Source organism: Saccopteryx leptura, chromosome 12 (genome assembly GCF_036850995.1).
Source record: "Saccopteryx leptura isolate mSacLep1 chromosome 12, mSacLep1_pri_phased_curated, whole genome shotgun sequence".
NCBI classification, from domain to species: Eukaryota; Metazoa; Chordata; class Mammalia; order Chiroptera; family Emballonuridae; genus Saccopteryx; species Saccopteryx leptura.
This window is the reverse complement of record NC_089514.1, coordinates 29,324,031-29,337,146: the sequence shown is the minus strand read 5'-3', so window position 1 is coordinate 29,337,146 and position 13,116 is coordinate 29,324,031. Positions and strand designations below refer to the sequence as shown.

The window sequence follows — 13,116 nt, the reverse complement described above, 5'->3', positions numbered from 1 at the left end:
GAAGTTGAATAGACATTAAAAATAAATAAAGCTGTATCAATGGGAAGTTCAGTAGAATTTAGTGTGACTAATAAGGGATATCAAATTCATCAGACCTGTGGTGTACATAATAAGCTTGCATGATTCATGCACAAACGCTTAAGCCATTGTGTAACTTGGGCTGTGATCAGATGCTACAGTTTTCTAAGCTATTGTATATTGTACTCAGTTTGGTAGATTTAACCTAGTAATAAGATGCTTAGTTGAACTGTTACTTTAAACTCAAATTCTATGGCAGCACTGTCTGGATATTGGGACCTAATTCTTCTACTACCCCAGATAACACTTGTCCATAGAGAAATCGCTAAACTTAAGCCCTTAAAAAACCACCACCACCAGACACATAAGCTTTAAACTATTTACCTTGATGATGCCCTCTGCATCAGACAGATAACACCAGATTATGAGTGAGGAGACCCAGAGTACAAGTCTCTGCCAGTTAGTAGTGGTGTGACCTTACATAGTCACTAAACTTTGAGCCTCAGAAGATGAGAATAGAAACAGTAGCTTCCCTATCAAATGTGGTGGGTTGTGAGACTCAAATGAAATAACATATGAGAAACTATTCCAAAAACTGTAAAGCACCAAACAAATGTTGGTTGTCCTTTTTCCAAGCTTCTGATTAGAGCTTTGCTGATCCCACAGATTTAACTGAATTATGAAATAAATAAAAATTATACCAATAGTTGTTTTATAGAGTATTTTATGGCATGTAAGTTTTTAAAACCATTAGTTATATTTCTTTAATTTCCGGATCATTTACCATCTGCATGACTTTTTGGGCGGGGCGGGTTGGTTAACATCTCTGTTTTGATATAAATGGAATTGTTTTAGGAAGTAGAAATTGGTGGGGTCTTAATGTCCTAATAAAGGGCATCCCTTTTTCTTACCTGCATCCTGGGCTAATGGAGAAATAAGACCAAAGAGTCAGCAAGCAAGAAACAAGATGGCTCCCTTTTGACTGATACAGCCTAGGCTGGAGGAGGCAGTTTAGTATAGTAGTTAAAATGGACTTCCACAGCTCCAGTAACCCATGTCTAGACTTGTGAGGAAGGCTAAAGTCAACACAGCAGGCACTATGCTTACTTGCCTCCTCTTGTCCAAGTAGAGAGAAAGAGACTCTCCCCAGCCCTCAGGGCCTCGGGCGGTGTAGCTTCCCCCATCCAGAAAGGTAGACCTTTGGCTGTCATCCACCAGCCAGCTAACTCAGTCTGCCTTCTCGAGGAGAAATAGGGGCTGGGGCAGAAGGCCAGCATGTTGAGAGAAAACCCTTTATGGCAACCAGAGAAGTAAAAACGTGACTTTTCTCTTTAACAAGGTGAGCATAAATTAAAGCATCCCTTCTCCTACCCTCCTTGCACCTCTCAACTCCGAGGCTTTTCTCCCTTTACAGTGCTGACCTGAGCCTGCCACCCTGTTGCTGGTCCTGTCCCCATCCTCCTGCCCCCAGACGTAGGCTGCACTGCAGCTCCTTCCACTGTACTGTGTAGTTGTGGAGAAATCCTGGCTCCTGAGAAAGAGGAGCTGTGTAAGGCAGGTTGATGCTATAAACTGAATGTGCTCCCCCACCCCAACACCCAAATTCTTATGTTGAAACTGGGTATTTGAAGGTGGGGCATTTGGGAAGTGATTAGGTCATGAAGGTGGAGTCCTCACAGACGGGACTAGTACCCATATAAAAGAGGCCCCAGAGAGCCCTGGCTCTCCTGCCACGTAATGTTACAGCAAAAAGAGAACAGTCTAAGAACCCGGAAGCAGGCCCTCACTAGACACTACTCTGCTGGAATCTTGAACTTCCCTGGCTCCAGAACTGAGAAATAACTTTTTGTTGTTTATAAGCCACTTAGTCTGTTTTTGTTATTGCTGTTGTTGAATAGTAGCCTGAACAAAATAAGAGAGTTGATCAAGGGGAATTTGGAGAACATAAGGCTAACTTCTTCCCCTCCCTCAGTGAACGGAGGACCTATGGTAAAAATATTCCTGAACAGTTTCATCACCATGGTAGCAGGACCTTACTGATCTTCCTTTGGGAGACATATTTGTGACGGTGTTCAATTGGCGAGTCAAGAACAACCCATCTCTTTAGGAAATAGATGTAGCTGGGTTCTCAAACTAGTTTTAAGTTCTGTCTGTATTTAATACTACCCACAGTTCACCCTATCAGTGAAAAACAGTAAAATCTTATTAGAAATAAAAACAGATGCAGAAATCCAGGATCAACAAATAATTCCTAGCTTATTCTGAAATTTTTTAATATAAAGTTTATGATGAAATTTAAATTAGTCATTCAGTAATCATCTATTGATCACCTATTATGAGTCAGGCTTTACTCTGATTGTGAGAGAAATAGAGAAGAAAGCTCTTGCCTACTTCAAAAACTGTAAAGCACCAAACAAATGTTGGTTGTTCTTTTTCCAAGCTTCTGATGAGAGCTTTGCCAGTTGGCTCAGCAGTAAGGCATCAGCCTGGCATGTGGAACTCCCAGGTTAGATTCCCTGTCAGGGCACACGGGAGAAGAGACCATCTGCTTCTCCACCCCTCCCCCTTCTCTTTTTCTCTCTTGTCTCCTCCCGTAGCCATGGCTTGGACTGAGAAAGTTGGCCCTGGGCACTGAGGATGGCTCCATGGCCTTGCCTCAAGCACTAAAATAGTTCCGTTGCCAAGCAATGGAGCAGTGGCTCCAGATGAGCAAGAGCATCGCCCAGTAGGGGGCTTGCCGGGTGGACCCTGGTTGAGGTGCATGCGGGCATCTGTCTCTGCCTCCCTGCTTCTCACTTTATTTTAAAAAATAATAGTAATTTTTAAAAAATCAAGCTCTTGTCCTGACTGCGAGATGCCCAGTCTCATGAGGATGCAAAGAATTCTATTCCAGGATGATCTGTGACATGAGAGAGGTGTGCACAGGCTGCCAGGAGAGCACACGGACAGGCACGCGGCCCAGGTTTAAGGAGTGAGTTTGGGAAATCTTTCTAAGAGTCCTGATGTACATGCTAAAGGGCAAGTTACAATGGGCAGGATGAAGGCGGTAGAAGAGAGGCAGATGTCCTAAGTTAGGCAAAGATAATTAAATGAGCCAAGGCTCCGAGCTAGAAAGAGCCTGGCAGATCCGAATCATAGCAGATAGGTTGATATGGACGGAATGAAGAGTTTTGGGGCCATCAGAAAAGAAATTGGGGCCTGACCTGTGGTAGCACAGTGAATAAAGCGTCAACCTGGAAATGCTGAGGTTGCCGGTTCAAAACCCTGGGCTTGCCTGGTCAAGGCACATATGGGAGTTGATGCTTCCTGCTCCTCCCCCCTTCTCTCTCTCTCTCTCTCTCTCTCTCTCTCTCTCTCTCTCCCCCCTCTCTATAATGAATAAATAAAATCTTAAAAAAAAAATTGGAGGGGTAAGCAAGACCAGGTCATACCTTTTGTACTATGATAAGGAGTTTTACGCAAGGAAAAGCATGTTTTAGGCACTACCAGGGTTAAGGAGAAAGTAGAGTAGGGGCATATGCAAGAAACTCTTGCGACATTCATGGCAGAAGACTGTAGTGGCCTCTGCAATAAGAGAATAACAGTAGACAAAAAAGAAACGAATGAAACTTGGGGAGATATTAAAACCATCGAAACCAGTAGGACTCGGTCATTTACTGGACGCGGTAGATGGAGGAATGGCGTGGCGGGGAGAGAGAAGTTGGAGGTAATTCAGGTTGGTGTGTTCGGCAACCATGTTGCTTCCCCTCACCAATACAGAAAATATTAGAAGACCATTCACTAAGTTGGGGGTAGTGCTGGGAAGGAGATGCGAACCAGGCTTAGAACATGTTGAGTTTAAGATTCCTGTGGGAGTTGAACACAGGTGTGTAGAGGTGGAGACGAATAAAGGAACGGAAATGAGGCCCTGGAGAAGACTCTCAGCTCGGAAACGGGGAAGAGAATAGATGGAAGGCAGAACTAGGAAGTGGCACAGAAGCAGAGAAATAAAAACCCAATCACCAGTCCTAAGTGCAACAAAGAGCTCAGAGAAGATTAGCACTTCAGAGCCTCTGAGTCTGGCAAAGAAGTGATGACTAGTAGCTTTGGAGGAAGCAGTGTCAGTAGAGGCAGGGACGGACGGCAGACTGCTGCGGACAGAGTCAACCTGGTCTCAGGTGGCCGTGGGAAAGCCCTGAGGCGATGGGGGGCTCAGTGGGTGTGATGGTGCGGGCCACCCGGACTCGAGGAGACTTCCGTGACTGGTGAATTGATTATTGAAAGAGTCGCGGTTAGGAGATGCCTTCTACCTGATGCAGCCATGTCCTCAAAGCGTGGGGACAGGGTGGATGTGGAGCACCCGGCGAGGATCAGCTGTGGGTAGGAGGAGGGCAACTTGCCGGCACTGGAGGGAAGCCAGACGGCACGACTGCAGGTAGTTTGGGGCGGGGCGGTTGAGGAGACCTCAGCTGATGGCCCCTTTTCTCTGTAAAGGTGGAGGTTAGCGCACCTCCTGGCAGCAAGGAGGAGGTCATGCAGGACTGGCGACGAGAAGGGGTGAAATATGCCCTGTGCAGAGTGGGGCAAGGCCTGCTGGGAAAACAGGAGATTTCTGGTTAGCTTAAGGTTAGAGATCATGAGTTTCTATAAACTAATTTAAAAATAATTTTGGGGGGTTGTTTTTTAAATCACTGCAACAGCCCTTTGTATTTTCAAAACCAGTATAAACAGGATCCCACATTGAACACGCTGTTTCTTGCAGGTTCCTTTCCTGACATGCTTCTCTCCCCTGCCTACTGCTCCCCACGCTCGGGGGCTGGCCACGTTCTGCTGGCTTCAGGCAGGCCGCCTCTCCCAGAAAGCATGGAGCAGATCACAGAGCGTGCCAGCGCTCACTTCCCCTTCGCATCCAGCTGGGGCTCGGAGAAGAGGAAGTCAGGACTGCTTTTTTCTTTTTTAAGGAAGACGGGAGAAGCAGGCAGCACAAGGAGGTGGAAATACTGAGGGAAAAAGAAGAGGAAAGGGAACATGTTGGGGGGAAGATCATGAGCCAAAATTTGAAGTGAAATGATGTCAGATCAGAAAGTTAAACGGGTAAAGAAAATCTCTACTTGCTAACCTAGCCTTTTAGTTTGCTGCTCAAATGCATAGCATCCTGGTATGGGGAGCCCAGGTCAGACGGAACAGAGCTTTTCAGTGAATTCAGCTTTCTCCCACCTCATTTATCTGTATCAGTGGGCAAGTGTTCTGGACTTTTCTTTGTTTCTTTGGCCTGACCCCTCAATTTAAAAATGAAACCTGGGGTGCCTAGAGTAAATGGGAAACAAGGGGAACGGATTCAGTGCACTCAAAAATAGTTCCTGAGCACGTGTTATAATAGACGCTACTGGTCTAGACGGTGGGGATGTGCAGAGAAACTGGCAATTCTCTCCATTGCAACGTAGTTTCTCACAAGTGAAAGGAGACCATGGCTCAAAGCTCAGGGAGATGTGAGGCCAGTCCTCTGGCTTTTCTCAGCTGGCCAGACACCTATTAGCAACCAGCTTCGAAGGGAGAATAAGAGCTTGAGTACTGCCTTCATTGTGTCATTGCTGGTATCACCTTTTCCTCTTGTCCCCTGATGCTTCTTACTCAGATTTGCCCCCCACTCCGCCGCCATCAAGAAGCTGATGTAATGCAAGCAGATACCAGCTGAAGCCAGAATAGAATGGATAGTTATCTGGGGAGATGAAGTGACAGTGTTGCCTGTTCAGGCTGTTGTTCAAAGGAACATGCCTTTTATTTATAGACATCAGGATTTAAAGGCATAGAAAGCCAGAGCTTGATAGTACCTCTTCTTACTGTAACTCGTTTCCTAGAAATAGGCTTGAGATAGCTGCCTTCTTTGCATGTAAATAGAATCTGTTAGATGGAGTTTTATACCTGGCTTGGGGTTCTTAATTTTAAGAGATTCTATTACCGTTTGGTTGAGGCTGGTTTCTAAATTTTAATGCTTCACTATTTTGCTTTTATAGGACACTATTTTACCTCTACTTATCTGAGGCACAGGCTGCAGGAAAAAAAGCAGGAGGTTATAAAAGATGCCAAACATAGGGGGATGTTCATATTAATAAAATGTTCACAGGTTAGTCGGGGTATAACCAAGTAGACGGGGTCTCCAAATTGTTAGCAGTTTTGCAAAGTTGGTGCCCAGTCACAGATTTCATGGCGGCTAGTGGGGCTTCTGTGCCAGGAACAATGAAGTTGTCTGTCTTAAAACTGCATTTCCTTGCTTTCAGACACCCAAGAGGTGAGGTTCACAAGGATGCCACTAACCTGCTGTTGTTCGGGGAAATGACTCCATGTTTCTAAGCCTTTACTAATAAATGTTATGTGCCCTGTATTCTTGGAGTATGTTTGTCCTAAGCGCTGAGATTTTACAAATTGAACCTTATGACTTTTTACAGCCCCTCTGCTGAAAGGGAGGAACAGTCTATAAACCTCACTGACTTGTTTGAAACACAAGAAAACAACCGAGGAACACAGGATAAACTTGGCCGGCCCATTTTTTTTAAACAGGTTAACTGATGAACAAGAAATAATTTTTTACACAAACATGAAAATAGCTAATTAATTATTAACTTTGTTGTAATGATATTGATAAGAAAATATATTTTCTCTCTATGATTAAAAAAGAGCCAAGCTCGCATGGGGTGCTCATATTTAAACCCTGTACGGGCAAATGCTTGTTTGAAAAAGAAGCATTAAAGCTAGATTATATGAAGGGACTTACACTCAGCAACACTATCACAGAGGCATTCTGTGAACAGGATTAATCACAGAAATAATGAACATGTTTTATGAACATAATGTCTGAAGTAATTTTTTAAAATCTGGCTATTAACCATAAGGTTAATTGATTCTTTTCTTCTTGCTCTTTTGTGGTTAACATATTCATTCTTCCTTTTAAAGACCTATTTTATTATGCAAATGAAAAAAAAAACCCGAAAGACTGTCTGAGAGAGGGCTGCGTGTTGCAGGGAACGCAGGCACCTGTTCCGGCCGCGGCCCCGCCCCCGCCCCGCCTCCGCCTCCACTGGCTGCCAAGCTGGACTGAGCTATCGGCCTGGCTGGATGTGGGGACCTTCAATTTTGACTCACGTTTTCTTTGTGGCTTACTCTTGTTTTGCCTCATAATTTCTCCCTTTCCAGCTCTCAGCATGCCAACAGCAGCTGCATCGTGGCGCTCACGCTGCTGCCAAGAGGGCAGGCAGCCTCTCCTCGGGGACTGGAACAGGGCACTGCAGCCAACTGTCGGGAGGGGGACGCTGGAGCTGGGCAGAAATGCACAGCTTTCTGGGGGCATACGGTGCGGCGCTTCAGCCCTGGTATTTTTAGTTAATTTTGGAAACTTTTTATTATGGAAAGTTTTCAAACATGGACAAAGGTAGAAAGAACAGTGTAGTGTCTCCCGTGCACCTTCCTTTTCCGTTCAACTGTGATCAGCTCGGAGACGGTCGTTTCACCATTCGTGGTGTTTCCCTGCCGAACTACTGGTAGATTCGTTTGCAGGGATAAAGCTGTTAAATTATGGTTACTTTTCTCTCCTCTTTCAGTCTAATATCATCACCTTACTGAGTTTCTGTCCTTTCTTCCTATTAGAGTCTTTTTCTTCTAATTTAAGCTAGATATGCTACGTTAGGAACTGTTATATTTTCTAATACTATTCCCTAAATGTTCCGGGCTTTTTATTCAGTCAGTCTATTCAAAGCATGTCTGAAATGTGCAGGATCCTGGAATCTCTTAGTGCGTTAGAGATAGCTAGTTTGATTCACGGTGTTCCCACAGACTAGCTGTGTAACTTGGAACAACTTTCTGTGCCTTATCCCCTTATTTTTACCATGGGATTAATAATAGTACACACCCCACAGAGCTATGAGACTTACATGAGCGAATACATTTAAACAGCCTCAGTGGACCCAAGCACAGGGTAAGTGTTCAGTTTTGCTAGTTGCTATCATCATCGTCATTTCTTGTCCTTCACCACTCAGTTAACAGAAGAGAAGACAGAAGACTGAGGCCCATGTGGATAAAGTAACTCTCTCTGGTCATATGGCTGTTCTATCAGGAGAACTTGAACAAGAAACCACATCTCAACTCCTTTATTATTCTAGATATAGTTTGACATAGTCTGTTCTCAAGGAATTATGACCTGGACGAATGATTTGTAAAGGAAAGGATGAGGATTAATAAAAGCATGAACAATGAAATAAACATTGCCACTGGAGAGTTATACCCTGAAAATTCTGTGTTTAGAAAGCAAAGTGCTTTAGTGGAGAAGGTGAGATTTCAAGAATGCTTTTGTTTAAGAAGGGAGGTGATTTGGCTGATGAACCCGGAGAACATTCTGTACACAAGGAAGGAAGGAGAAGGAAGTTCAAGTCCAGGATGACAGTAGCTGATCTAGGAACACATGCACCTGAGATGGAGAAAGAAGGCAGGGTCTGAGAGGAGAGGAAGGCAAGAGCGTTCAGACCGCCAGTGACTGCCAAACACAAGAGAGAGAAAAGGCTCCTATACTTCATCTAAGACCACGTGGGAGCTGACATTCAAGTTTTTATTCACTTGAACGTGCAAAGCACTGTTCTCACGAACATTATTTAATCCTCACAACAATCCTATGAAATGGGTACTATTACTGATCCCATTGTACAGCTAAGGAAATTGAGGCACAGAGAAGTGAAATAACTTGCCCAACGCCATTTGCTTATTAAGAAGCCGGAGACCTTGGATTTGCACCCAAGCTGTCAGGCTGTAGAATCTGTGCTCTCAAACACTCCGCCGTGCTGCTGCCTGGTAACCAGAGCCCTGGACACTTAACCCGGAAGATCCGCATGTGGAGAAGCCCGCTGCAGGGGCTGGAACTGTGGCATCCTCACTCGCTGATACTGTGCGAGCGGCTGCCCCGAAGACACAGTATTCAAGTCCCAGTTAGGATTCACTGGGCAGGTCTGTCCACAGCATAATGGGCCCTTCTGATAAGCTTTGTCATGACAGGGTGTGATTACTTTTGTTCTATTCACAGTCCTAAGAAAGTACTCTGGTGGTTTATTTTCACACCAGTTAGGTATATATCACTCTGCACAGGGGTGCGTTTGGTAACTTCAGTATTTCACGAGGGCCTCTGTTCTGTATGTTGGGGGATGCCTATGCAGAGAGCAGTTCCTCCTTCACAGAATCTCTGCTGACTTTTCCTTTCTTATGACCTTCTCATTAGCATGTGAACTGCCAGTATTTCTCCCAATTTAGAGAACAAAATAAAATCAAGAGAAACCTCACTTGACCCCACATTTCTTTCCAGCTAGTGGCCCATCTCTTTCCCCATTATGTCCATATTACTGCATATGTCTTGAAAAAACATTTTATTCTTATATTTGACTTCACTTTCTTTCCTCCCAGGCTCTTGTAGACTCACACCAGGAAGACTTTTTCCACCCGATCTCTCTCACCCAGCTCCAACTCGAATGACTTCCCCTTCCTGTTCACAGCTCCCACCGATGTCTGGTCAGCACCTGCCATGGCCAGAACTGGACTCTTGCTCTTCCTGCTGAGGCCCAAAGTTCTGACTTCATCCTTGACTCCTCTCTTGCTCACATACCCTACATCCATTCCACCAGCAGATCCTGTTGGCCTTATCCATACAGTCTATCCAAAATCCAGCCTTTCGTCTCGCCTTGACTATCTAACCCACATCACAACCATCTCTCTTACCCAGCTGGTCTTCCTGCTTCCTAACCTGGCCCCTGGGCCCTCCCCTGTCTACTGTCAACAAAGCAGCCAAGCTGATCCTTTTAAGACATCAGTCTCAATAGACCTCCTTTGCAACCGATGAATCTCCACATATAATGTTGAGTGCAAGAGCCAGAAACAAAAGAGTACTGTATGATTACCTGCATTTAAAGTGCAAAAACAGGCGAAACCAATGTGTACTTAGAAGTCAGGCTGGTGATGGGCAGAGAGAGCAGACTGAGGGGGAGAGAGCGCCGTAGAGACTTCTGGGGGAGCTTGTCTTTTCTGCTCCTTGATCTGGGTGCTGATCGCTCCCAGGTGTTTAAGTTGGTTAAAATGTAGCAAGCTGTAAGTTTTTGATGTACCCTTTCTGTGTGTATCTCACACTTGCATAAAAAGTTTAAAATTCTTTTTTTCTTACGCAGAAAATCATTCTTCTCTAGACTTAGAGATAAGGAATTTATCAGCATTTACAACCACTATAATATAAACCCCACGCAGGCAAAAATTTTATGTGCTTTCAGCGAATCAAAAACAATCTTTATTGAGCACTAGGCCCTGATCTGGGCATTTTGGGACACAGCAGTGAGCATGAGAGACAGAAACTCCTTAAGCTTCCGAGGGATTATAATCAGAATAAATGACATAGCAGAGACAAGGTGCTGAGCGCTATGGAGGGAAAGGACGAGGGAGGCAGGCAGGGAGCCCCAGAGCAGAGGTGAGGGGCGGGATACAGCTGAAGTGACGTGGTCAGGAAAAGGCCTCAGTGAGACGGTGACATTCGAGCCAGCCCTCAGAAGGAGGCGAGGGAAGGAGCCCAGCGTCTCTGGGGCAGCGGCTCCCGGGCAGCCGCCTGGACCCGAGGCAGCAGCAGCAGCAGCAGGCAGTGAGGTGGAGGGATGGAGCCGGACTCGCCGGGGGTAAGGTCCGATGGACCAGGGCCAGGCCACCCTGCAGGCCTCTGTAAAGCCTCGACTTTTATTCTGCATGAGGCCATGTTCGAGTTAGAGAGTCAATTTTTACCTAAACTGATTTTATCTAGGTTTCAGCCCCATAGTGGCAGGTGAACCATTCTCATTGCTATAAATATACTTCAACTTATTATCCATTCTACTGTCGAAGGATGCTTAGGCAGCTTCCCTTTGGGGCTTGCACAGAGTGCTGCTGTGAACTCCCCACTGCACATCTTTTGGTAAACTATTGTATACAAGATACACCAATTTTAAAGAAATTAAACAAGACATATCAATTCTTGGTAATTTGAATAACTTATGTAACATGTTAGTTCCTGTGAAAGTCGGACAAGCAATACTCACAGCACACATTAGAGGTGTGTGAGTATATATTAGGGAAGGCAGTCGAGTATGCAAGGCAGAAAATACAAAGACATGTCAACCAGTGTGCTTGCCCTCGAACCCCAGTGTCTAGTTGGGGATAAGACGTATGCCTATGAAACAGCAACTGGCAAGGACACATCTAGGAAATGCCAGTAATATCCTCAGCACTTCGCTCCATAGTCATTCTGAAGTGGGCGGGGCCGCTCTGGACTGTATTGATAGATGGTTTCACTGGGAATCTGGTCATTCTCTAGAGCCTGAAAAGGTGCAGCAGGTTTGGAAAAGCACAGACAGACTTTGTGGACATTATCTGGACTAGGGACGTAGCAACAATGCCAGTTTATGTTTGAGGAAGTCAACGGTGGTCAACTGGGTAAGAGGAGGGTTTAGGATTCGCTTCAAAGCCTGTAGAGCTTTATATGGCTGTACTTCTCAAGTAGCGCTAATAGCTACTATCTAGTCTGGGAATATTTATATATTCCCCCATGCTCACTCATTTTGGTATAGTCATGCCACATTTACCATTACTAAACCTCCAAGTCCATAAGGTCTAAATGATTTAAATATATATGTATTTTTAGACTGGCAAAGAAAACTCATCCAGTGTGACTGTAGCAGGCCCCGAGGTGGAGAATAAGGCAGGCCAGACTCTGGAAAGCAGCTCGTTAATGGCTGAGCTTCTGAGCGACGTGCCCTTCACCCTGGCCCCGCACGTGCTGGCCGTGCAGGGCTCCATCAGTGACCTGCCAGACCACTTGCTCACCTATGACGTCAGCGAGAACTTATCACGGTTTTGGTATGATTTCACTCTGGAAAATTCAGTGCTCTGTGATTTGTAATGTCTGTGTTTGTTTGTACCTACCAGCTCTAAAACAAAAGTTTGCCTATTGTATTTAACCTGTTTGATGTTCTTGCCATTTCACTGCCTCAAGGCCCTCAGAAAAGGGAGGATCCTAAAGTAACGAAAGTAACGCTATGTTCATTGCTCTGTTTTTCAGAATAAAGCATATTTGTATAGAAATTGAACTTAAGTTCTACTTCCTTTCCCCCAAATAAAAAATATAAACATTAGGCAATCATAGTTTTATGAAAGGGGTAGATTCCTTCTAGGAAGGCTCTCAAAATGTAACACCTCGATTTTCTCTTGAAAGAACTGTGAAAAAGAACTGTTACATTTTCCTTGGTTACCACAAGTCAGCCCTCTCTTCTCTGGTTTGGAAGAAGCTTGAATTAACATTATTCTCTTCTTCCTAAGTGTTTATGAATGAGTTCAGAAAAAGTTGTTGCCAGTTAGCTTTAATTTCTTCAGTCTTGATACAGACACTGATGTGGAAATTGAACACCTTCTCCAGCAAGCAGGGGAGTTTGCTGATAGAAGGCGGCTCTGGATGCCATTTCCCTGAGCGTGTGTTTCAGGTTCCTTACGCCCAGGGCGCCCTCTGCACCTGAACAGGAGTAGCTCCTGCCCTTGTTTCCTGCCTTGATCTTCTCCAGAGTGTGAACTTCCCCTGCTTCTGCCTCAGTTGGCATTAATCCTTTGACCACGTGCGTTCCCAGTTTATGAAGAGCTCCACGTTTTGTTTTGTTTTTAATTTTTTATATTAAGTGAGAGGCAGGTAGGCAGAGACAGATTCTAGCATGCGAACAGGGGCTGCATCCAACCAGGGGCCACCAGGCAAGCCCACTAGTGCTGTTCCGTTGCTTGGCAACTGAAGCCATGGAGCCACCAAGTGCCTGGGCCAACTGACTCAAACCACTCTAACTTTGGCTGTGGGAGGGGAAGAGAGAAAGAGTGGAGGAGGAGGGAGAAGGGTGGAGAAGTAGATGGGCACTTCTCCTGTGTGCCCTGACCAGGAATCGAACCCAGGACTTCCACATGCCAAGCCAATGTTCTACCGCTGAGCCAACTGACCAGGGTCCCACATTTCCTTTCAACCTCTCTGCCTCCCAAAGAACAAGAGCTGATGATGCGAATCATTGCTGATAACATCCTTATATAGAAATTTGTTGGTCA

General features: G+C 45.2%; 1 protein-coding gene across 1 annotated transcript in view; it reads left to right on the top strand.

Moving 5' to 3' along the window:
* The window catches only part of UMAD1 (UBAP1-MVB12-associated (UMA) domain containing 1), a 223,456-nt gene extending 211,328 nt beyond the window's left edge, over positions 1-12,128 (top strand). The window contains exon 4 of the mRNA XM_066353738.1: positions 11,684-12,128. Within this exon, the coding sequence (XP_066209835.1) occupies positions 11,684-11,941 (258 nt within the window). The 3' untranslated portion in view covers positions 11,942-12,128. The remainder of the gene's footprint in view (positions 1-11,683) is intronic.
* The last annotated feature ends 988 nt before the right edge of the window (positions 12,129-13,116 follow it).